General features: G+C 42.3%; 1 protein-coding gene across 2 annotated transcripts in view; it reads right to left on the reverse strand.

Annotated features, from left to right (window-relative positions):
* LOC126689490 (TMV resistance protein N-like) overlaps positions 1–22,868 on the reverse strand; it is a 49,110-nt gene that overhangs the window by 10,599 nt on the left and 15,643 nt on the right. The window contains exons 1-2 of one of the 2 annotated variants that reach the window (XM_050384703.1): positions 6,506–6,917; positions 5,905–6,410 (exon numbers count right to left, since the gene is read on the reverse strand). In XM_050384703.1, the coding sequence (XP_050240660.1) occupies positions 5,905–6,404 (500 nt within the window). In that variant the 5' untranslated portion in view covers positions 6,405–6,410; positions 6,506–6,917. Of the gene's footprint in view, positions 1–5,904; positions 6,411–6,505; positions 6,918–22,868 lie in introns of those variants that run through there. The other variant, XM_050384702.1, reaches the window with a different exon arrangement.

Genomic DNA, 22,868 nt, shown 5'->3' on the forward strand with positions numbered 1-22,868 from the left:
GTAGATTACTTTCGGAATCTTAGCAAGTAGTTGCATGAAAACTCACCTCCTGTGAGGTATCATATTTATTGGAAACCCACTATTAGTGGTAGCATATTTAAAATATTTTGTATCCTAAAAAAATTGTAACACCCGAAATTTTTTTACGTAATTGAAGTAAGCCCAATATAATTAAATTTGGCCTCTTTTTTTTTTGAGAAAAAATTTGGCCTCTCTTAATTGTATTCTTTCCCTTTTAAACAAAAAGAAAAAGTCCAACAATAAAATTTATTGATCTAATTTTTTTTAAAGCAAAGCCAACAACAAAATTTAAAAATTGCCGATCTTAAATCTTTTTTGGGGGAGGGGGGGAAGCCCAACAACAAACTTACCAATTACAAGCTAAAGAAAAATTTGCCAATTAAAATAAAAACCCTAAACAAAGAGAATCAGATAGACAACTTCTACCTATAGCTCAACTACCTCCACACATAGCTGCTGTACTTGTGAATTGTATCTCTCTCTCTCTCTCTCTCTCTCTCTCCATGACTATGTATATATTGTTAGGACATATGTAGATCATGTTAGGAACATATGTAGAATTGGCTAATTCTTTGACAAAATGCACTTTACTTGTAATTGAGTAGATCTAGGACATATGTAGATCATGTTAGGAACATATGTAAATGTAGAATTGGCTAATTCTTTGACAAAACGCACTTTACTTGTAATTGAGTAGATCTAGGATATGTTTAATACTTCAAGGAACAAGGTTTCAAGTTCTAGTCTTAAAGTCATGCAAATCTGTCCAAGAATCAAGTGAAGAAGTACTGGATTTTAAAGCTTGACAATTAATATCTATCAAGGTTTAAAAGGTTGTTTAAGCCCGATCCTCGACAGCTCTCAACAGATAACCTATCTATCGAGATTTATGAAAATCAGTTTTTCAAATCTGATTTCACTCCAATCTGTGGATACATGTTTAGACTTTCTTTTCTCACAACCCTAAACATATATAATGATTATTTTAAGGGCCGTCACAGTTGATGCAACTCAATGCAAAAGTTTTCCACAAGCATATTGTGACCGAAGACATGCCCTAGTTCATCTTTCTTTTCAAAAAGTTGCTACGTTTGTACACCATAGGGTTTTGTAACCAAGGAGTTTCGTGACATTCATCTTAGGGTGAATGTCAAAACACCCCTTGCTCAGGCTTTGCTAAAGGTCTGAGGTTCCTGAATATAGTGATGACATTTGTTCTACATCCCTTGTCTCACTATAATTCGATTACTGAGCCTCGTGCTTGATTTATGTTATCCCTTATTGAGGGACTTACTATAGATTTTCCTTCTCACTTCATACTCTCCCTTATAGATGTCTATAAGGATACGGCGACTCGTGATAAGCTCCTTTTTTCTTCTGCTATCACAAGGATTCTTCGTCATTCGTCTATCTCTTATCTTGAGTCTCCTCAGTTTTCAATAATGTGTGCCATAGATGCTGCTATCATTAGACGGAGCAAGGCCTAGCTTTTACCAAAGCGGCCACAGACCAAGACGTCGATTCCACTGGGTTTTTTCCACTCCATCCTCATCCTTTCCTTCTACTTCTACGGGTGGTGTGACCCTCGAGGCGGTCATGGTGCAACTTCAGCACATGGATGTTTGCCTTGATACACTCAATACTAAGTTGTATCAGGTAAACACCCGTGTCAGTCGTATTGAATGATGACAGGCTTGCCTTGGTGGCTTCGTAGAGTCTCTCTCTCCTTCTCCAGAGACTTCTGAGGACAAGGACGACAATGGTGACTCTGATGGTGCTACTGATAAGGATAAGGATGCTAGCTCTTCCAGTGATGATAAGATGATTGCTTCTCAGTGACTTACCATTTGTCATTCGTGAGAAAGAGGGGGAATAGTTTTGAGTATGAGAGTAGTCATGTACATAGGGGGAGAGTTAGTTATAGGAGATATATTTGTTAGGGGGAGTGTTTTCTTTTTGAAGGATGTAGTGAGGACTCTTTGTATCTTTTCTTTTCTTTACTTTTGAGATACATTGTTCTTACGTTGTGATAGCAAACCTAGTATTCTTTTTGATATATATATATATATATATATTGAGGTTGTTATTACATTCTTTCACCTATCTCTTCATGTGTTGTTTCTTTTCTCTCTTTATGCATATGCTTCTTATTTATTGTATGCAATCTTTTATTTCTGTCTCACACTAAGATGCCGTGATGAGTTTTGTTTAAAGTGTTTTAGAAATACAGGTTGTCAAAACCTTTCTTGCCATGAACTCTCTTCTTGCAAAGTTTTTCAAGAGTTTGTGTTAAGATAAATTTTATTGTATTCAATAAGTGAGTATAAGTTGAGTGATTTATGACTTCTATCATATGTTCATTTGTTTGTTGTGGTTTTGTCACAGATTGCCAAAGGGGGAGATTGTTAGGACATAAGTGAATCATGTTAGGAACATATGTAAATGTAAAATTGGCTAATCCTTTGACAAAACGCACTTGTAATTCGATAGATCTAAGATGTGTTTAATATTTCAAGAAATAAGGTTTCAAGTTCTAGTGTTAAAACCATACAAATCTGTCCAAGAATTAAGTGAAGAAGTGCTGGATTTTAAAACTCGACAGTTAGTATCTATCGAGGTTTAAAAGGCTATTTAAACCCGATGCTCGACAGCTCTCGACAGATAACTTATCTATCGAGATTTATGAAAATTAGTTTTTATTTCTGATTTCACTCCAATCCGTGGATACATGTTTAGGCTTTCTTTTCTCACAACCCTAAACATATATAAGGATTATTTTAAGAGCCATCACAATTGATGCAACTCAATGCAAAAGTTTTTCACAAACATATTGTGACCAGAGACATGTATCCCAGTTCATCTTTCTCTTCAAGAAGCCACTGCGTTTGTACGCCGCAGGGTTTTGTAACCAAGGAGTTTCGTGATCTTCATCGTATGATGAACTGAAGAACTTTGCAGCCAACATTCTTCTTAAGTTGGTGGTTAGTCACGTACTTGAATCCGTGCATTGAATTGGTTAGTCACATACTGGGAACAGTGCTTTAAAAGGAGAGATTGTCACTACAGAACAAGTCCAATTGGGTATTGAGGTAAAGGTTCAACTGTAGGTTGGTATAAGTAGATTCTCGGAAGTGGTGACCTTAAAATCACCCGATGGGGTTTTTGTCTTGGAGATTTTTCCCATTCGTAAACAAATCACCGTGTCAACTTTATTTTCCGCTGCATATTAACTTAATTGGTGATTTGTTTATGTTATCGCGCTATTGCATGTTAATTAGATTAAATAATTAACTTGACTAAATTAATTGGTTAATTCATCACTAGAGGTCAATACATTCTTGGTCTATCATATATGACCAAGGTTATTAGGATTGAGATCTCACACAAAATCAATGAGAGGGTTTGGGGATCAGATTGTAGAATTAGGACAAGGATCGTAAAATCCTACTTTCTAATTAAAAAAACTAAAAAAATACCTATATTTATAATTTACAATTAACTTTTATAGAAACATAGAACAAAAGTACTTTAAACCACACAAAACAGATAACAACGCATAATGTTTCACATAAATAACATAAACTAAATAATAATGATTCAAACAACACCACAAACACACTCAAACATCATGACCAAAGTTTTTGTTATCTTGACTGGGTTTTTCAAAGTAAGGTTGATCATCATAAACAACATTCTCAACAATGTTAGAAACCACATGGCCCGCATCATCCATTGGATAATTATCAAAATCTCTTAATGTTGCATTTGGAGGTTCATTCACTTCACTTTCATTGACATCATCAAACTCAATTTCATTACTAATCTCTAGTCCTTCATGCACTAGCCCTCCACTCTCTAGTCTCTTTCTTCTCTTCTCTTCTCTTCTATCTTTTGTGATTTTGTCAATTACGTTAGGGTAAGGTGAAAAGTGTTTTTTTTTAAAAAAAAATATATAAATCTAGACAAGGGCTGCTAGGTTGATCTATTTATTATTATTATTATTTTTTTTTTATCAATTTAGGGCCTTTGGGCTCCATTTGGAGGCCGAAAATAAACAAGAAAAAAAATTTGAATTTTCCTTAATAGCACAAGATCTTTGGTATTATTATAGGATTGCAATCTTATATGAATCTAAGATCCGGACCGGGATCCCACACAAATCCCACTTTAGTATAGATCCTAGAGAGATTTAAAACGTCTTAATGATGTAGGATTTTAATATACTAAGATTTGGATCGGGATCTTGATAACCATTTACATGACTAATGCTGTAATGCTGCCTGTGTTCAATGTAAGTTTCATACTTAAAGTTTGATTTGACTCTTGTTTAGTAAAGTAAGGTAAGTGTATATTATATTTTATTAATTGATATTTTTGAAAAATCAGTGACCATCACTACACGTGTTGTTCAATGACGGAAAAAATCAGTACGTGTAGTAGTTATGGGCACTAGCTTATAAAATAGTATTGTGAACTTTATGTTATATTATTTTATATATAAATTTCATAATTGTGCTTTTTAATTGTTTGTTAAATTGATGGTAGTGTACTCGGATTCCCGTGGCTCTAAGTGTATTGTATTCTATTTCATTAACAATAATAATAATTAATCTTAGAAATAATAATGAAGCTAATAGTATTAAGAATGATGATTATTAAGATATAAAAATTTGTAAAAAAAAAATTGTAAAATTTCACGTTTTGGAGTGGTTTTTTTTTTTCTTTTTTCTTTTTTGGTTTGTTTGATAATATATTCAAGTTCTTTTTTTTTTATATTAGATTTTGCATAATTTAAGTTTCTTAAAAAAAAAAAAAATTAGAGCCACCGTTGCCACTACCAATGTTGGAAAGAAATAATCAAAAAAATTTTGGAAAAAAAAAAAATATATATATATATATATATATATATAAACACATGGGTGAAACTCTTAACTAGAAAGGTTAAGAAGCTATTTGGCATGGTATTTTAAACAATAATTTTCAGTGTTTAAACTAGGGCTGTCCATCCAATCCAAAGACCCGACCCACCCGAAGATTCCGACCGGATCCGACCCAAAAATCGGTCGACCCGATCAAGTCACCGGTCGGCGGCGGGTCATTTGTTCCAAAAATCGACTCCGGCGGGTCGGTCTCGATTTTCCTCCCCAAAAACCGAAAAAAACCCGATCCAACCGATGTACTAAGATTTCCATCAAAAAATTTCCAGAATCCGACGATATTTTCCAGATTCCGGCCTCAAATTTCCAAATTCTGACAACAAACTTTCATATTTCGGCGACTTATCAAGTAGATCTAATGATATTTCGTCCAAATCTAGTGAAATCTCACCGGATCTAGCGAGATCTCACCAGATCCGGTTAGATCTCCGTCGGATTTGGCATTTTTTCTCCTAAAATCAACTATTTTGGCTAGATTTTTCACCGTGAACGGTTTCGACCGTGTTTCCGATGCAAAACCGACCGCATCGATCCGACTCCCTCGTCGGTCAGCGGCAGGTCAGGATTTTCTCAACCCAATTCTATCGGGTCAGTCTTGGCTTAGATACAAACCTGACTCAGACCGACTCGTGGACACCCCTAGTTTAAACAGTATTACACGTATTTCTATATATTTTTTTATCCACACGTATTTTCAAAAAATATAAACAACGTTACTAGAACAATGTTTGACAATGTTATCAAACGGACTCTAAAATTTTTCAACTTCAAAGATTGACCTTTGTAGGCTAACTATCTTCCTACCAAATGATATGATCAAAATAGAATACTTTCATACTTTTGCATGCAGTGGTTTTGGTAAACCATTAGAAGTATAAAAGCATGAATCATTATATCAACAATTAGATACATACCCTTTTCAAAAAATAAAAAAAAAGATACGTACCCTTCCTCATAATGCCATCCAGACACACTAGCTGCTTTACTTAGGGCTTCCCTCCATCTCGGCATCTTCCCCATGTTATCCTTGAACTCCTTTTCATGGTTAGCTAGCGCTATCCCAAAGTTTCCCAATTGATTACGTACTTCTCTTGGTTCTACGTTATAAAAAATCGGTCGAAGTAGAACCATTTGGTCATTTTCCGAACACTCAACAATCTTAACAAGTTCGTCCAAACACCATTTGGACTCTGCATAGTTTTTAGAAAACACAATAACTAAAATCATTGACTCTTCGATTGTTTTGAGAAGTTCCGCAGAAATTTCTTCTCCCCTCGGAAGCTTATCGTCCATAAAGGTGTTAATGCCTTTTTGTTCCAAAGCCTTATATAAATAAGTAGTAAAACCTGTACGGGTATCTTCACCTCTAAAGCTCAAAAAAACATCATACTTCCATCGGCAAGTGGAAGAAGAGGAGGAGGCTCCTTCGTTGGTCAGGAAAACCATTGGGATCTATAAGCAGAAGATTGAGAAGATCAGAGATTTGATAAAGTGGGGGAATTAAAAGAAATGGGAGAAAGTGAACTCATGGAAAAAATGAACTATACCTTTTTGACAGTAGGATCACGGTTTTGGCGATTGAGTCTTGCACCAGAAGAGCCCCGGTTCTGTGAGGCTCAGACTTGATTGAAATGCTCTGAATCAGTGCGTTTGATTGCGAAATTGATAAAAGGAGTGAATTGAATCAGACAGAGAGATCAAATCGAAATGGAAATTTGGAGTTTAATAGAAGAAAGTCTTAGAGTGAGAGTGAGAGTGAGATTGGGTGTGTGTGTAAAGGATTGGGTGTGTGTAAAGGAATTGTGAGTTGGCATTTGGCATTTGCTTTTGATAATCGCATTTGGCATTTGTTTGACAACAGCAATGTATAGTATCACGGGTCTTCAGCTTTCCATCCAAGAACATTTGGGAATAAAGAGTGTGAACGCTTTGGCAGTCCCACGCTTTTTCAATTTCCAGGAAACTAGAGTGGAAATAAATGACAGAACATAATAGTTTTCTATTCTTACTTTTTCCTGACAACGCACAATGCAATATACGAATTTATTCCATGATCCACGCTTTTTCAGTTTTCAGGAAACTAAAGAGTGGGTGTATGTAAAGGAATTGTGAGTTGGCATTTGGCATTTGTTTGACAACAGCAATGTAAAGTATCACGGGTCTTCGGTTTTCCATCCAAGAACATTTGGGAAGGGGTGTGAACGCTTTGAAAAAAGAGCCTTTCATGTGTGAAATCAGTCCCACGCTTTTTCAATTTCCAGGAAACTAAAGAGTGGAAATAAATGACAGAACATGATAGTTTTCTGTTCTTACTTTTTCCTGACAACGCGCAATGCAATATACAAATTTATTACAGGATCCACGCTTTTTCAGTTTTCAGGAAGCTAAAGAGTGGTCGAGATTGAAAGTTGGAAAAAACAACTTTTAATCTCAACCTTCGTTTAGAAAAAGTATTTTAAAAAAAAAGTTAACAATTTTTTTTTTGAGAAAAAAAAAAAAAGTTAACAATTAGGAAAGGGGCTGCGAACGCTTTTGAAAAAAAAAAACCTTTCATGTATGAAGCAGTCCCACGCTTTTTGAATTTTCAGGAAACTACCGCTGTGTTTGGTTGCAACTTGCAAGTAAGTGGAGGGAAAAGAAAGGATAGAAAATGTTTCTCTCATGCATGTTTGGTACCAAGGAGGGAAGGAGAAAAGAAAAGAATGGAATATACTGAGCTTTTTTTTTTTTTTTTTTTTTTTTTTTTTTTGTTTGGGTTGCAAATAAAAGAGAAATAAAAAGAAAAATATTTACTTTTTTAGAAAATACTAACAAATGTCTTCAAGGTAATAATTAATAGTTCATTTAAAGAAAGTTTTTATAGGAAAAGAAAAAAATAATTAATTTTTCGATAGCTATTTCCATTTCCCATTAAAATGGTATCAAAATTTTTCTAAAATGAATTGTTAACTATTGCCCTAAGGGCACCTATTAGCATAACCCTTTTTGCATTTATATACTAATGAAATAGGAAAATTAGCACAAAAGTAATTTTTGGAGTTCAGAAAAGTCAACATTTGTGGCTACGGGAGATTTCTCTCCATTTCCACCCAAATTGGGTGGACACAAAATGTAGGCCCAGAGGGATTTGGTTTCCTTCATTCTCAAGAAATTATTAGCCATAGCAAAGGACCACGTGGATATGCTGATGTGGCCCTCCCAACCAATGGTGATCTGCCATTTGGACAATTAGCAAGTGTCAACTTTAACCACACAATAAATACAAACTTAACTCTAATTTGGATTAATCTAACCAGCTTACCTCTTAAAACCAAAACCAAGGTTAAGCCACCAGCCACTTTAACCCAAACCACCAAAGCAAACCAAACCCACACATTTTCATTATAATAGAATAGTTTCATTCCCTCCCTTGCATTCACATTCGGAATGCTAAATGTCATATGTTGCTTTTATTTATCATTTGTCTCTCAAAAACCTCCAACATCTGGAATTGTAAAAGTAAAGAATTGTAAAAATTTTTCCAATACTGCTATAGGTAGGATGGCACTGTAGACTATTGTATTTGTTTTTTAATCTTTTTTATTCTTTCTCTCTCCTCTGTCAGACTTCTCAACTCTCTCTTTTTCCTCGTTTCGTCTCCCTCTCTCTCTCTAAATTGCTCTCAACTCTCACTCTCTCTCTTTTGTGCTAATGGTTGGGCCTCCACGCCAATGTAGGGGTCGTGGGTTAGTGGATCTGAGGATTGGCAGGTTTGGAGTTTTGGGTTCTGTGGTTTTTTTTTTTTTTTTGCTGTGTCCTGTGCTTAAAGGAAGAGGTGGGTATGGTTGAAGTGGGTCGTGGGTCATGGCTCTCTCAAGTTCGATGTTGCTGGGTTTTGTTGGTCATCGGAGATTGTCGATGTTTGGGTCCGATTTTGCTGGGTTTGGGTCCAGTGTTGCTGGGTTTTTGTTGGTCATTTATGGGTTTTGTTTTGGTAGTGGTGGGTGGTGGGCAGTGAGGCCTTACTTGTATAATATTTGATTTGAATATTATTCTCTTTGTTTTGAATCAATTTTGAATAATTGGCGTGTGTGATTTTAATTTTTTGTGTGTTGTTGTAGATTCAGCATTGAGAGAGAGGCTGAATAAGATTATGGCTTCAGACTATTTCACCACCTCGCTGGAAATGAAGGCTTTAGTGGAAGTTGCAGCTGGAAGAGAAGTAAAAATTAAAGAGAGAAGAGAGATAGGAGAGAATAGATATAATTTTGGGATATATTATTTTATTGTGTAGAAATATTATTTTAATGTGTTGTATTGTAAAATAAAAGTGGGGATGTTAGGAATATTGTAAAATGGTATGGTGTAATTGATAAAATAGTTTTTTGAGATGGTAAAATAAGATAGGATACAATTTCCGAATGCGGATGCTTTTATTGAGTTTTTTGCCAATAACAATTCTATCTTTTGAATCCAAGTTATTTTTTCAAAAGGCACTAAAATTTTCAGTCTTCTTGTAATACAAATCCTTCTCAATGTCAACTTTTTAAATTTTGATAGTCTTGAACTAAGTTTCACAGATCTAATTCATCATCATCAAATATCATCTCCCTACTTTTGCATTGTCGGATTGTTTTAGGTGGTTGTCCAAACTCCAACATTGCAGCTAATCATGACTGATCAAGGTATTTAACAAAAACTCATTTCACTCTTCAATGTTTATTTTTCTTGCTCTAACTAGTTTATTAATTGGTGCCTTCTATGTATTTCATAAATGTCCAATATGAGTATACTAATATGTGTGTGTGTGTGTGTTGTTTTCTTCCTATCTAGTTTATAGATGTAAAGAGGATAATTTTTTCAAGTTTATGATATGTCTTTGTGTTAAAATGCTTTCCCTCTCTCTTGTGTGTGTGTGTGTGTGTGGTGTTTCCTTTAACTATTTAATAAAATTCAAAAATGTGAATAGTAAAAAAATGAACTATTTCTTATGGGTTAATAGTTTTTACACACCATTCTCATCACTCTTGTTTTATAATATGCTTTTGATTTGAGTTCCCGTAGAAACATATTTTGTGGTGTTTCATAATCACAGTGGTGTTTTATAATCATAGATATTAGAGTCAATGATGAAGACCTCCAAGATATTGAAAATTTGCTTGGAATGGTGGTACACAATGAGGATGAAGCATATAAATTGTACAATGATTATGCCATATGAATGGGACTTAGTGTTTGAAAAAACAAACTTAGATATTCAAAAGATGGTATAAGACAACAAGAGTATGTGTGTTCAAAAGAATGATTCCCCTAAGATAGTGACCATTTGGATGATAAGAAGTTCAAAAAATTACAAATTAGGACTAGTTGTGAAGCTAGTATCCGGTTTACAGTGACAGATGGTGAGTGGAAACCACTCACTTTAATTCTAATCATCATCATAAGCTTGCAAAACCAGAAGAAAGACAATTTCTAAGGTTGAATCAAAAAATAAATGATGCTCAGTTGGGTGTAATAAAAACTTTCAAGGAAGCAAGTATAAGAACAATAAGCGCACATTCCTATTTAGCTAAGGAAGTTGGAGGGTTTGAAAATGTTGGATTTATAAAACAAGATTGCTATAATGTGGTGAACAAGCAAAAGTTAATCAATGTTGAGGCTGGGGATGCTCAAAGTTTCACTCTCCTATAGTAACTTGCCATTTTTGTTCATTCCCTTCCCTATTTTGTGCAAAACATTTTTAGATTTAGATTATTCATGAAATCTGGTCTTTTTCATATTAATTTATCACATATACAAGTTGACACTAATTATAGACTTCCAGGATGATTTGAGATATGAATTTTTGTTTTCTATTGCAAACAGTAGATTTGTTTTATTGAGAAATACAATTTGTACAATGGGTAACTAAAAGAAAGAACATTCCTCTAATTCTCTACTCAAGCCCCTCCTTTGGACAAGAAAATTTTATAAGCTCATGAGTTACATAGTTACAAGTTTTTCATAATACATGAAAGGAAATATCATCCTAAACTAATCCTGTCTCAACGGAGTAATTTTCCCTATTTGCCAAAGCATTCACTAATCCAACATCTTCATATTCAACATCTAAATGTTTGAAACCAACATTTCTACTCCATTAAACAGTGCAAAGCAACCCAGAAACCTATAGACCTTGTTCCAGCTTATTAAGGACAAGTTTACCACACCATTCAAAGTTCAAATATTAAGATTACACAGTTAGGAAATCTAGTTCATATTTACTGCCAATCTGATTTACAACAGAATTGCGAAGTTAAGCATTTTCTTCTAAATATGAATTAATCTCATTACATACTACTCATTGCATGGCTCAATTCATTATTTATTATTCTTTAATTAGAAGGGAAAATGCAACTACACCTTAAATGAAATCAAACATTGAAGGAAATTAAGCAATTACTTACTGACTCCTGTTAAAAAAGAATAATAATAAATAGCCACATCACATGCACTTCACGCATGCTCTTAGGCTTTTTCTTTTTGGATTTAGTGTCATAATTTTCCATACTTTCCAATTTGAGATACTACCGAAAACCTTAGCACAACTATAGATACTACTGAAAACCAAATAAATATTTTAAATCAATGACATTATTTGAAAACCTAAAAAGATGACAAAATTACATTCTTGGCGTTGGGATCTGGTAGAGAGCAGAAAGTGGAGCCATTGTTGACAAAATGTAACCCGATTGTATCTCTGTTGCATTTTTTTTTTTTTTAAATCCAGTCATAAATCAAATATGTAAGAGAATGAAGAAAACTTGATAGAACATACCTTTTGACTGATGACATGGTATTTTTCATTAAATTTCGTTGAATGTACCTTTTGCTGAAACTCCCAGTGGTGATTGCTCTGCTCAATATGAAGAATAAGGAAGTGTGAGATGTTTAAATTTCACATAATGGAATCAAGTTCTGTTTTAAGAATTTAAATTGCAAGGAACATACCTTTGGATTGACTATTGTGCACTGAAAATCTGTAATGAATTGAGTTTGCTGATGTTATAAAATTTGACTATTTCCCACATTCTTGATAAATATCTGGAGCAAGGTCCTATCCTTGTTCACCTTACTCTTGAAGTAGCAACACTAAAAAACTGTGTACCACCTAAAAATTCTCACCCCCATTAGTGTTCCTTTTGATTCTAAATTGCATGATACTTTCATAAATTTATTTAAAAAAGAACAATAATTTAATAAATGTTAAAGGAATGTAGTACCTGATGCAATTGTATCAAACAAATTCAACCCAAAAAAAGTTTCTATCTAATGCACAAAAGGGGAAAAAAGAAAAAAGAAAAAACAAAAGTATTGAGCTGCTAATAACTATTAAAATTATACCAGTATAAAATGAAAGCAGCCAAAAACAATAGTACCAAACCCGCCCCCCCCCCCCCCCCCCAAACCCAAAAAGATAAATACCTTCTGAGTCACTAATTGTGGAAAATTTTCTCATGCTGTTGTGAAACTCCCAGAGTTTGTAAAATTCATGAGATGTTTAAAAGTTTCACATAATGGATTGCATCTGTTTAAATTTCAAGAAGATAAGAGCTAAGAGAAAAGAGACTGCGTCTATTTCAATTTCAAAAAGGATAAGAGATGATGAGGTTGTAAACTGTTGAGAACGTGGGTTTAGTGGAGGTTTTAAATTGTGGGCTTTTATTTTACAAATTTATCTCCCTTAGTTAAAAAACTGTAAGTGAGCAGGGAGAAAATATTCTGGGATATCTAAGACTTAGAGTTCGCGGCTTGGAAGCTAGTAGTACAGAAAATAATAAATGAAATCAAGGTAGCTTTCTTTACGACATTGTACGGCACCGAGCTCCCAAAGCCCATACAGGCCTTGGGCCCAGACCCATCTAGGCCTCGGGCCCAAGCCCATACCAGCCTTGGACGCAGGCCCGGCAGATAGTTCCCGTTACCTTATGCCCTTCTTAAAACTGCCTTAGGGCCAAAAAACAAGTTTTGGTTATCAGGCTCTCGGGGTTGACCGGTTAACATTTCCCGGTATAGCGCGTGAGTCAATACCCGGGAAGGTCATGATATGCACGGGAACGTGAGTCGCCGAACACAATCGGTGAAAAGGGAGCCAAGTTCCAAGATCATAAATGCCGCACCGCCCTCTCACCTAAAACAGCCACTTTAACCAGATAATACTGGACCTTCAATAGCACTAACGATGAACATAATCATGGTCTCCCCACTAACATTGGCTATAAATAGAGGAAAGTTGGGAGAAGAAGGGGTTCAGAAAGATGGAGAGAAAATAGTCAAGGAGAGAGCTTTTCAACTGAATGTTGCTTTGAGTCTCTCTGCCGAGAACGACCCATTGTAGGAAATCCATAAACCCACTACAAATAAATTGTGAGCCCAAGGGATCTAAGGCCCAGAGTTCTTGTACTTGGTTCTTACAATTGGCGCCCACCGTGGGGCCATCCTACGAAGCTGTGGTTCGAGTGAGACTCAAGCAAAGAAGATGTCTGAGGAGCGTTCAAGAGGGCACGTTCCGAGCAATTCCGCAGGATCTTCCCGGGGATCGACGTGGAGGGAGAGAAGGCAGAAGCGGCTGGAGGATAGGGAGCATTCAAGAGGAGAGGAAGGGTTCGGACTGGGAGAAGGATCGGACCAAACGCACCGGACGATTTCAAACGTCTCAGCACATCGGCAACCTGATGATAGAGACCGGGAGCTGGAGCGGTTGCGCAGATTGGTAATGGACTTGGAGCTGGAGGCAAGGGGTCGGCGCCACGAAAGGGACCACAACCCCCAACCCAGGAGGAACCGTGGCGAGGAAGGTTCCAGCCGACCTGTCACGCAACAACGCCGAGACCGATCCCATTCTCAAGAGTCACGTCGTCACCCCCGGGATATTCGTCGTAGACGGGACCGTTCCCGGTCACATGGGTATGATAACCAAGGGTCAGAGTCGCCAGAGGAGCAGCAGCACCACAACGCCGCAATGGATGCCATGAGCAGGGCCTTGCGGATGGCGGCCCGGTCTCCATTCTCGGATGAGATTGAACGGGCACCCATGCCGAGCAGATTCGCGCGCCCACCATTCAATTCCTATGAGGGGAGGACAGACCGCGTGGAGCATGTCAGTCATTACATCCACATGATGTCGTTGCATGCGCACAACGACGCATTGATGTGTAAAGTATTCCCCTCTAGTCTCGGCTCTACCGCACTGAGGTGGTTCAATGGGTTGCGGAAAGGTTCTATACACAGCTTCGCCGAACTGATTCAGGAGTTCGGCAGCAGGTTCGTAACATGCAGCCGAGTGCAGCAACCGGTCGACGCGTTGCTTTCCATGAAAATGAGGGTCGGGGAAACCCTTCGGAGTTATGCCAGCCGATACTGGGAACTCTACAATGAGATTGGTGGGGGAAACGAGAAGATTGCGGCTAGCACCTTCAGGATGGGGCTCCCCGAGGATTCTGAACTACGGGAGTCGTTGACAAGAAGACCCCCGGAGAACATGAGGCAACTGATGAGACGCATAGAGGAGTACAAACGCTTGGAGGATGACCGGCTGCAAAGCAGGGGGAAAGCCCCTTTTTCGGGGAGATCTCGGCAAAACATCTTGCCGCTAAAGCCGAAAAGGGACTTCAGAATGCAGGAACCCGAGGTGCAGTTCGAAGGGGTTAATGTGTTGTTTAAAGAGCCCGTGCACAAGATACTGGAACGGATAAGGAACGAGCCATTCTTCAGATGGCCGAACAAGATGGGGGGCGACCCATCTCGGAGGAACCAAAGCCTATACTGCACTTATCACAGAGACAAGGGGCACACCACCGAGCAGTGTAGGGTATTGAAAGATCATCTCGGGCAGTTAGTGAAGGCAGGGCACCTGAAAGAGTTTGTAGCAGATTCCACTGACCGGGAGACCGAGCAAAGCACCCCACAGAGAAGGAATCCCCTTCCACCACCCCGGGGAGTAATCAACGTCATTCATGCCGCACCGAGAGGGGCAGCGGCGGCTAGGATGGTGATGACAGTGGCTTGCACGGAGGGAGAATCGTCCAAGAAGCAGAAGAGGGCTGGACGGCTAGACATCTCGTTCGGAGAAGATGATTTCGAAGGAACCATCCAACCACACGACGACGCTTTGGTGGTGACAGCCCGGATAGGCGGATTCCTGGTGAAGAGGGTGATGATTGATCAGGGCAGTGGGGCTGACGTCATGTACCCGGACCTCTTCGAAGGGCTCGGGTTAAGAACCCAGGATTTGGCGAAGTATAACACGCCATTGGTCTCGTTTGACGGGAGAATTGTGATTCCCGAGGGGCAAATCTCACTCCCAGTGGACATGGAGGGCAAGGAGGTTGCAGTTACGTTCATAGTAGTCCGATCGTTCGCACCTTACACTGCAATCCTGGGGAGGCCATGGATTCACACCATGGGGGCTGTTCCATCCACCCTTCACGTGAAAGTAAAGTTTCCTACTGAGTACGGAGTTGTAGAGGTAAGGGGGAATCAGCAGGTGGCGAAGCAATGCCTCGTAGCCGCGGTCCAGTGGGAAAAGGAACAGCTCGGCCAAGCTGAGCACGCCGAGAAAGAGACTGCATAGCAATTACAGATACCCCAGGAAAAGGGGGCGGACGTTGCCGAGGAGGTACTGAAGGTAAGAATTCTCCCAGATAGTGACAAATACTTCCAGATAGGTACAAGCATGAATGACCGGGAAAGGGCAGAGATGTTGCTGTTCCTATTGCAGAACATAGATGTCTTCGCGTGGAACCCGTATGAAGTGCCCGGCGTAGACCCCGAGTTCATTGTTCACAAACTCAATGTGGACCCATCATTTCCTCCGAAAAAGCAGAAGCCGAGAAGAGCGTCAAAGGAGCACGTCGATGCAGTAAACCTGGAGGTCCAGCGGCTGAAGGAAGCCGGGGCCATAAAAGAAATATTCTTCCCGAGATGGCTAGCAAACACTGTCGTAGTAAAGAAGAAAAGCGGTAAATGGAGAGTTTGCGTGGACTTCACCGATTTAAACAGAGCGTGTCCCAAGGATCCGTTCCCCATGCCCAAGATTGATCAATTGGTGGATGCCACGTACGGGCACCCGAGAATGAGTTTCCTAGACGCCTTCCAAGGCTACCACCAGATTGCCTTAGCACCCGAGGACCGAGAGAAAACAGCGTTTATATCCCCGAACGCAAACTACCACTACGAAGTCATGCCGTTTGGACTGAAGAATGCCGGGGCTACCTACCAGCGTATGATGACAAGGATGTTCCGGGAGAAAATTGGTTGCACGGTTGAGGTTTATATCGACGACATGGTAGTAAAGAGCAGAAAAGAGTCGCTGCATACTGAAGACCTTCGGGGAGTATTCGAGATACTACGGCGACACAGGTTGCGCCTCAATGCCGAAAAGTGCGCTTTCGGAGTGGGGGCTGGCAAGTTCCTGGGTTATCTGATCTCCACTCGGGGAATAGAGGCTAATCCCGACCAAATAGAGGCAATCAATCGCCTAAAACCACCGAGCAACCCTAAGGAGGTGCAGGTGCTCACCGGAATGCTGGCCGCCCTGAACCGATTCATCTCCAAGTTTGCCGATCGCTGCCGGCCATTCTATCAGCTTCTAAAGAAGTGGAAGGGGTTTCAGTGGGACGAGAGCTGCGATGAAGCTTTTCGAGAACTAAAGGAGTATTTGGCAAAGGCGCCGAGGTTGACGGCCCCGGAACCCGGGGAGGATCTGTTTATGTACCTAGCAGTGACCAAGCATGCCGTAAGTGCTGTATTACTAAGGGACCGGGGAGTGCAAATACCAGTGTATTACGTAAGCAAGACCTTGGTCGATGCCGAGACAAGGTACCTGCCTCTTGAAAAGCTGGTTCTGGCCTTGGTACACGCCACGAGGAAGTTACCACACTACTTCCAGGCACACACAGTGTTCGACCTCACCGAGTATCCATTACAATCACTGTTGAAGAGATCCGACTTCACAGGACGGATTGCTAAATGGGGGACTCGGTTGGGATCGTTTGACATAAGATACCGACCTAGAAGCTCGGTGAAAGGGCAGATTCTCGCTAATTTCATCGCAGAATTCACACCTAAGAATGAAGGCCAGATAATCTGCAGTGCGGAGATTCGCCCGTGGAGGTTATTTGTGGACGGCGCATCGAACGCTATGGGGGCCGGGGCCGGTATTGTCATAATTACCCCTGATGGTATGCGACTAGAACATTCCTTCAGATTGGGGTTCAAAGCCTCAAACAATGAAGCCGAATATGAGGCCCTGTTGGCCGGACTAAGGGCAGTATTGCATCTGGGCGCCAGGGACGTAGAAATCTACTCAGACTCACGGCTGGTCGTTTATCAGATCACTGGGGACTTCGAAGCTCGGGATCCTCGAATGAAAGCTTATCTGAGTACGTCAAAGCAGATTATCGGTCAGTTTGAAAAGGTAAAGATATCACAGGTGTCCCGGTCGCAGAACAAGCATGCAGACTCTCTTGCTACGTTAGCCTCATCGGCTACCGAGGACACCCCGAGGCTTATCACGATTGAACTTGTTAGGGAACCAAGCATCTCTGTACAGACTGCCCTCAACCGGGCCGGAGTAGAAGTGGCGCAGGTGGCGGTGGCCGGACCAAGCTGGATGAACCCGATCATAGACTTTCTTTCTGAAGATAAAGTTCCAGAGGATGAGGCCGAGGCTAATAAGATTCGACGAATGGCTCCCAGGTACTGGTTGTCTTCGGACCGAAAGTTGTACAGGAGGTCCTTCGCGGGCCCTTACCTCTTGTGCCTGCATCCTGAAAAAGTTAAGGAGCTTCTAACCGAGCTTCATGGAGGAGTATGCGGCGGGCATGCCGGGGGACGATCTCTAGCACACAGAGCGATGACGCAGGGGTTTTGGTTGCCACAGATGCAGAAGGACGCCGCCGAGTACGTTCGGACTTGCAAACAATGTCAAAGGCACGCCCCGATGATCCATCAGCCTGCCGGACATCTAAATCCTGTCAGCAGCCCGTGGCCATTTGCACAATGGGGGCTTGACATCCTCGGTCCATTCCCCCGAGCAACGGGGAACCGCCGTTTTGTATTGGTGGCCGTGGATTACTTCACAAAGTGGGCTGAAGCTGAAGCCTTGGCCAATATCCGGGATACCGACGTGAAAAAGTTTGTGTGGAAAAACATAGTTACAAGGTTTGGGGTGCCGAATTCACTAGTGACAGACAACGGGCTACAGTTCGACAGCAACGCTTTTCGGACCTTTTGCGGCGAGCTCGGCATCAAGAACAAGTATTCAACCCCGGCGTACCCCCAGAGTAACGGCCAAGCCGAAGCAGTAAACAAGACTATATTGAATGGGCTCAAGAGAAGGTTGGATGGAGCTAAAGGAAGGTGGGCAGAAGAACTACCCAGCGTCTTGTGGGCCTACCGCACAACCCCCAGGAGATCCACGGGGGAAACCCCATTTTCTCTGGCATACGGAGCAGAAGCAGTGATACCGACCGAGGTAAGCCTATGCAGTGCGCGGGTTGTTGGGTTTGACCCTGTACAAAACGCCGACCTTATGATGGAGCAGTTGGATTGGCTAGAAGAATGCAGGGAGGCGGCGACCGTGCGTCTTGCCGAGTATCAACAGAAGCTAGCGCAAAGGTACAACCGAAACGTAAGGACCAGGGAATTCAGTGCCGGGGAATTGGTGTTAAGAAGGGTAGTAGGGAACATGCGGGACGTAACTGCAGGGAAGCTTGCTCAGAGTTGGGAGGGACCATACAGAGTCACAGCCGTCGCAGGGGCAGGGGCTTACTACTTGGAGGACCTGGACGAAAGGCCGCTCCCCCGACCATGGAACGCCAACAACCTGAAGAAGTTCTACGCGTAACCATCGATGTAAGCCTAAACTTGTATTCTATGAAGATTAAGAGTATGATGAACTTTTTTGTCTTTGCTGCTTTTTCTTTTTACCCTGTAGCCGCACACCAAGAGAATCTCCGAGCAGGTGCAAACCTTACAAACAAAAGCCTAAGGACAGAAACCTGACCCTCGGCTCGATCAATATCGCCGAGCAGGTGAAAACCTTACAAACAAAAGCCTAAGGACAGAAACCTGACCCTCGGCTCGATCAATATCGCCGAGCAGGTGAAAACCTTACGAATAAATCCTAAGGACAGAAACCTGACCCTCGGCTAGATAATATCGCCGAGCAGGTGAAAACCTTACAAACAAAATCCTAAGGACAGAAACCTGACCCTCGGCTCAATCAATATCGCCGAGCAGGTGAAAACCTTACGAATAAAGCCTAAGGACAGAAACCTGACCCTCGGCTCGATCAATATCGCCGAGCAGGTGAAAACCTTACAAACAAAAGCCTAAGGACAGAAACCTGACCCTCGGCTCGATCAATATCACCGAGCAGGTGAAAACCTTACAAACAAAATCATAAGGAGGGAAACCTGACTTTCGGTTCGGACAAAATCACCGAGCATGTGTGAACCCTACAATTAAATCAATGAGGGCAAAAAAATTGATTCTCGGTTAAAATCAAACGTCCGGACAAACGGAAACTTTGCAAACAAATGCTCGAAGGACGGAAACTCAATTCTCGGTTAAACCAAAACCTGATAAAAACCTGACCTTTTTTTACAAAAACAAAGTCCAAATAGCGCTCTCAAAACTACTCACAGCTCCGCACAACAGGTTCTCGGGGGTACATTCTATTGAGCGGCCATAGCATTGGTGTGATTCAAACAGGGCACAAACGGATATAATTTCATTCAACCAAATTGAAACAGGAAAAGAAAGCGGACTTCCAATTAAAAGAGTAAAAGCAAATTGTTCAGTCACCACAGCCCGGTGACATAGGCAAATAAAACCAATAAATTAAAACAAAGGTTCAATCACCACATCCCGGTGACATAGGCAAATAAAAACGAAATAAAAATAAGCTAAAAATAAAATCAACTAGGGGGTTGAGTCGGTGGTGGCACTTCCTGTTGGACGATCAGGGAGAAAGGCTGGGCCTCGTCAAGAAGTTCCTGCACGGTCGGTGTGCTCGTAGCCTCCAGTTCCTCGGGCTCGGCATGAGAGTCTATTTGCTCGACCAACTCCCTCATACTGGCCGTCTCCTCCTCATCTGGAGCAGCCGGGACGTTCTGGATGGCTGGTACAGGACTCGGAAATGGAATCTGGCCGGGGTCTCTCAGCGGCGAATCTTCAGGAACTCCCATTGCTTGAAGAGCAGCATACCACCCGGCCTCGAAACCCATATGCCGAGCCCGAGCCACCACCGGCTCTGCGGAGTTCTCGGCGTCGGCGAAGCCCACGTCGTACCACTTCTGCTCCGCGGCCGCCAAGCCCGACCTGAGATCAGCTATCTCCACGGCATGAGAAGTGTTGAGACTGAGGGCTTGGGCCAGTTTAAGTTCAGTCTCATTTTGCCTGGCCAGGAGGTCAGCACACCTCTTTTCGGCAGATGCTCGGAACTTCTCCGCGGCAGCAGCCTTATTCTCGGCAGACTCAGCAATCTTGGCCTTTTCCTTTGCCGTTTTTACTGCTGCCTCCCACGCCGCCTTCTCGCGCTCATTTTCCTCGTCAAGCTCCCGTGCCCGGGCAGCCACAATGTGAGCTAGTTGAGCGGCCTAGCAAGCGTGAAGGTTAGCAAAGTGGCAAAAGGAAATTCACATGGAGTAAATAGACAAAAGAATTACCGCAATGGCGTGCCACTCTAACCGGCGCCCCACGGACTCCTCGGACCCGTCCTCAAAGGCGTGCACGTCCTCGGGAAGTTGGAGAGCTCCGGCCAAGGTTTGGGCAATGCGGCCGCCCTCGCCCTTATCCCATATCCGGACAGAGGCCGTTGATGGCAATGGTTTGCCATCCAGAAGGAACTTTGGCTCCCACGCCGGAGCCACTTGGGAGGAGGATGCGCCCCCCGTGCCGGCTTCGGTCTGCGGCTCGCGGATGACAATCCCCCCTGTTGGTCGGGGAGGAGTCCGGGCAGAGGCGTCCCCCGGGGCAGTGGAATGTGGCTCGGCAACTTTCTGTTTTTTCCGGGCACGTCCGGACTGCGAGGTTGGTTGAGGTTGAGAAACTGGACCCCGACCCTGGGTAGGCGGGGGCTGGTTGGTCGGCCGGGCACCAGGCACGAACCTGTCTAGGGTCATTGTTCGCCTTGCCACCATGCTTGCACCGGGCTGGATCGCTTCAGCTAGCAGGTTAGCCGCGTCTGTCACTTTCTGTTGATGCTCGGCGGGTGGATCCTCGTGATGGGTCTGCTCTTGGGCTTGGTCCCCTTGTTGTATAGCTTCGTGGGCTCTCTCTCTAAGGCGCCGGGATACTTGCTCCGCGGAATCGTCTCGAAGGGGAACTCGTTCGTCCGCGGCAGTGAACCGCCTACCAAATTCCCTCGCTTCCCCGGTTGTAAGCTTCGGCGGCAAGAAGTTCACGTACCGGACGTCTATGTACGAGAGCAGGGGGCTGTCAACTATCAACGCCTGCTTGAATGATTGCCAAGTGGAGTAAACTGGTTCCACGCCGAGGATCAGGTGTGAGGCCCGGAGTTGCCCGTCCCAGTGCACGTAGATCTCGGAACGAAGGACGAAGTTTAAGTCGTTGACGTGGACGGCTCTGAGGTCTTGAGTAAACACTTTGCCGTCTGCAGAAGAACAAGTAACACGTTAGCTTTTAACAATAAAAGATTTTCTTTTACTCAAACAACTATAAGAAGGGAAAGGTACGAACCCACTTCACGCCGTGTGAGGGGGCAAGGGATCTCCCCGGCAAACCAATTGCCGCGCACCCTGACAAACTCCCCGGCGGAGTTCCTGTTCGAATCGGGTAGGCACGATATCAGCCGTACCCGAGCATCCCTTGTCTTTAAGTAGTAATTTGTGGATTTGCTCCCACAAAGGCTGTACATTTGGTTAATATCATGGTGGTCTAGTTGTAAGTTAAAGGTATGGTTCAACTGGCCGACACAACTAACTACCCGGTAAAAATTGGGGGGAAGCTGGTCGGGGCACAGCCCATAGTAGGTAAGTGTGCTTATCAGGAGGGGATCTACCGGGAACCTAACCCCACCTTCTAAGATGGACATCAAAGGGAAGAAGGCCGTACCATGCCCTCGGTGGAGTTCCATATCACTCTCATGGCAGTAAGCCACGTCCACGTCACTGGGGATACTAAACTTATTCCTAAAGTTGGCCAAAGCAACCGGGGTATCTAGAAGGTAAGAATAACCCATTTACAAAGCCTAAAACTACGAGAATAAAATCAAAGAAACAAAGCTGAAGGAACAGGAAGGGAAAAAGAGACTTACGTTGGGTTCTAAGGAGGAAAAGAGCGTTGAGCAAGCAAGCACACAGAAATGTGGTCGGCAGAGAGTAGGCGCTAAAAATCAGAGGCAAAGGAAAAGTGGAGTGACGTTTGGAGAAGAACTATTTATAGAGCCAGAAGAAATGAGGAGAGAAGAAACGCTTGATCAAACAATAAATGGGCACAGCAAGCGAGCGACCCAGCAAATGCCAGGCGTAACTGATTTGCGCACCGCTTCGGTTCACGAACCGTCAGGCAATAATGACGTCTGCGCCTGGCGCCGCGGAACGGCGCGTCTTTTGAGATGGCTATTAATGAGAAATGACAGCCAGAAGTCCCAGACTAAAAGATTCCCGAGGTCAAGAAGCCCAGGCAGCTCCTTGATTCTCCTCGGCAACCGAGTATGAATCAAGGGGGGGCTATTGTACGGCACCGAGCTCCCAAAGCCCATACAGGCCTTGGGCCCAGACCCATCTAGGCCTCGGGCCCAAGCCCATACCAGCCTTGGACGCAGGCCCGGCAGATAGTTCCCGTTACCTTATGCCCTTCTTAAAACTGCCTTAGGGCCAAAAAACAAGTTTTGGTTATCAGGCTCTCGGGGTTGACCGGTTA

This window comes from Quercus robur, chromosome 6, assembly GCF_932294415.1.
Source record: "Quercus robur chromosome 6, dhQueRobu3.1, whole genome shotgun sequence".
NCBI lineage: Eukaryota > Viridiplantae > Streptophyta > Magnoliopsida > Fagales > Fagaceae > Quercus > Quercus robur.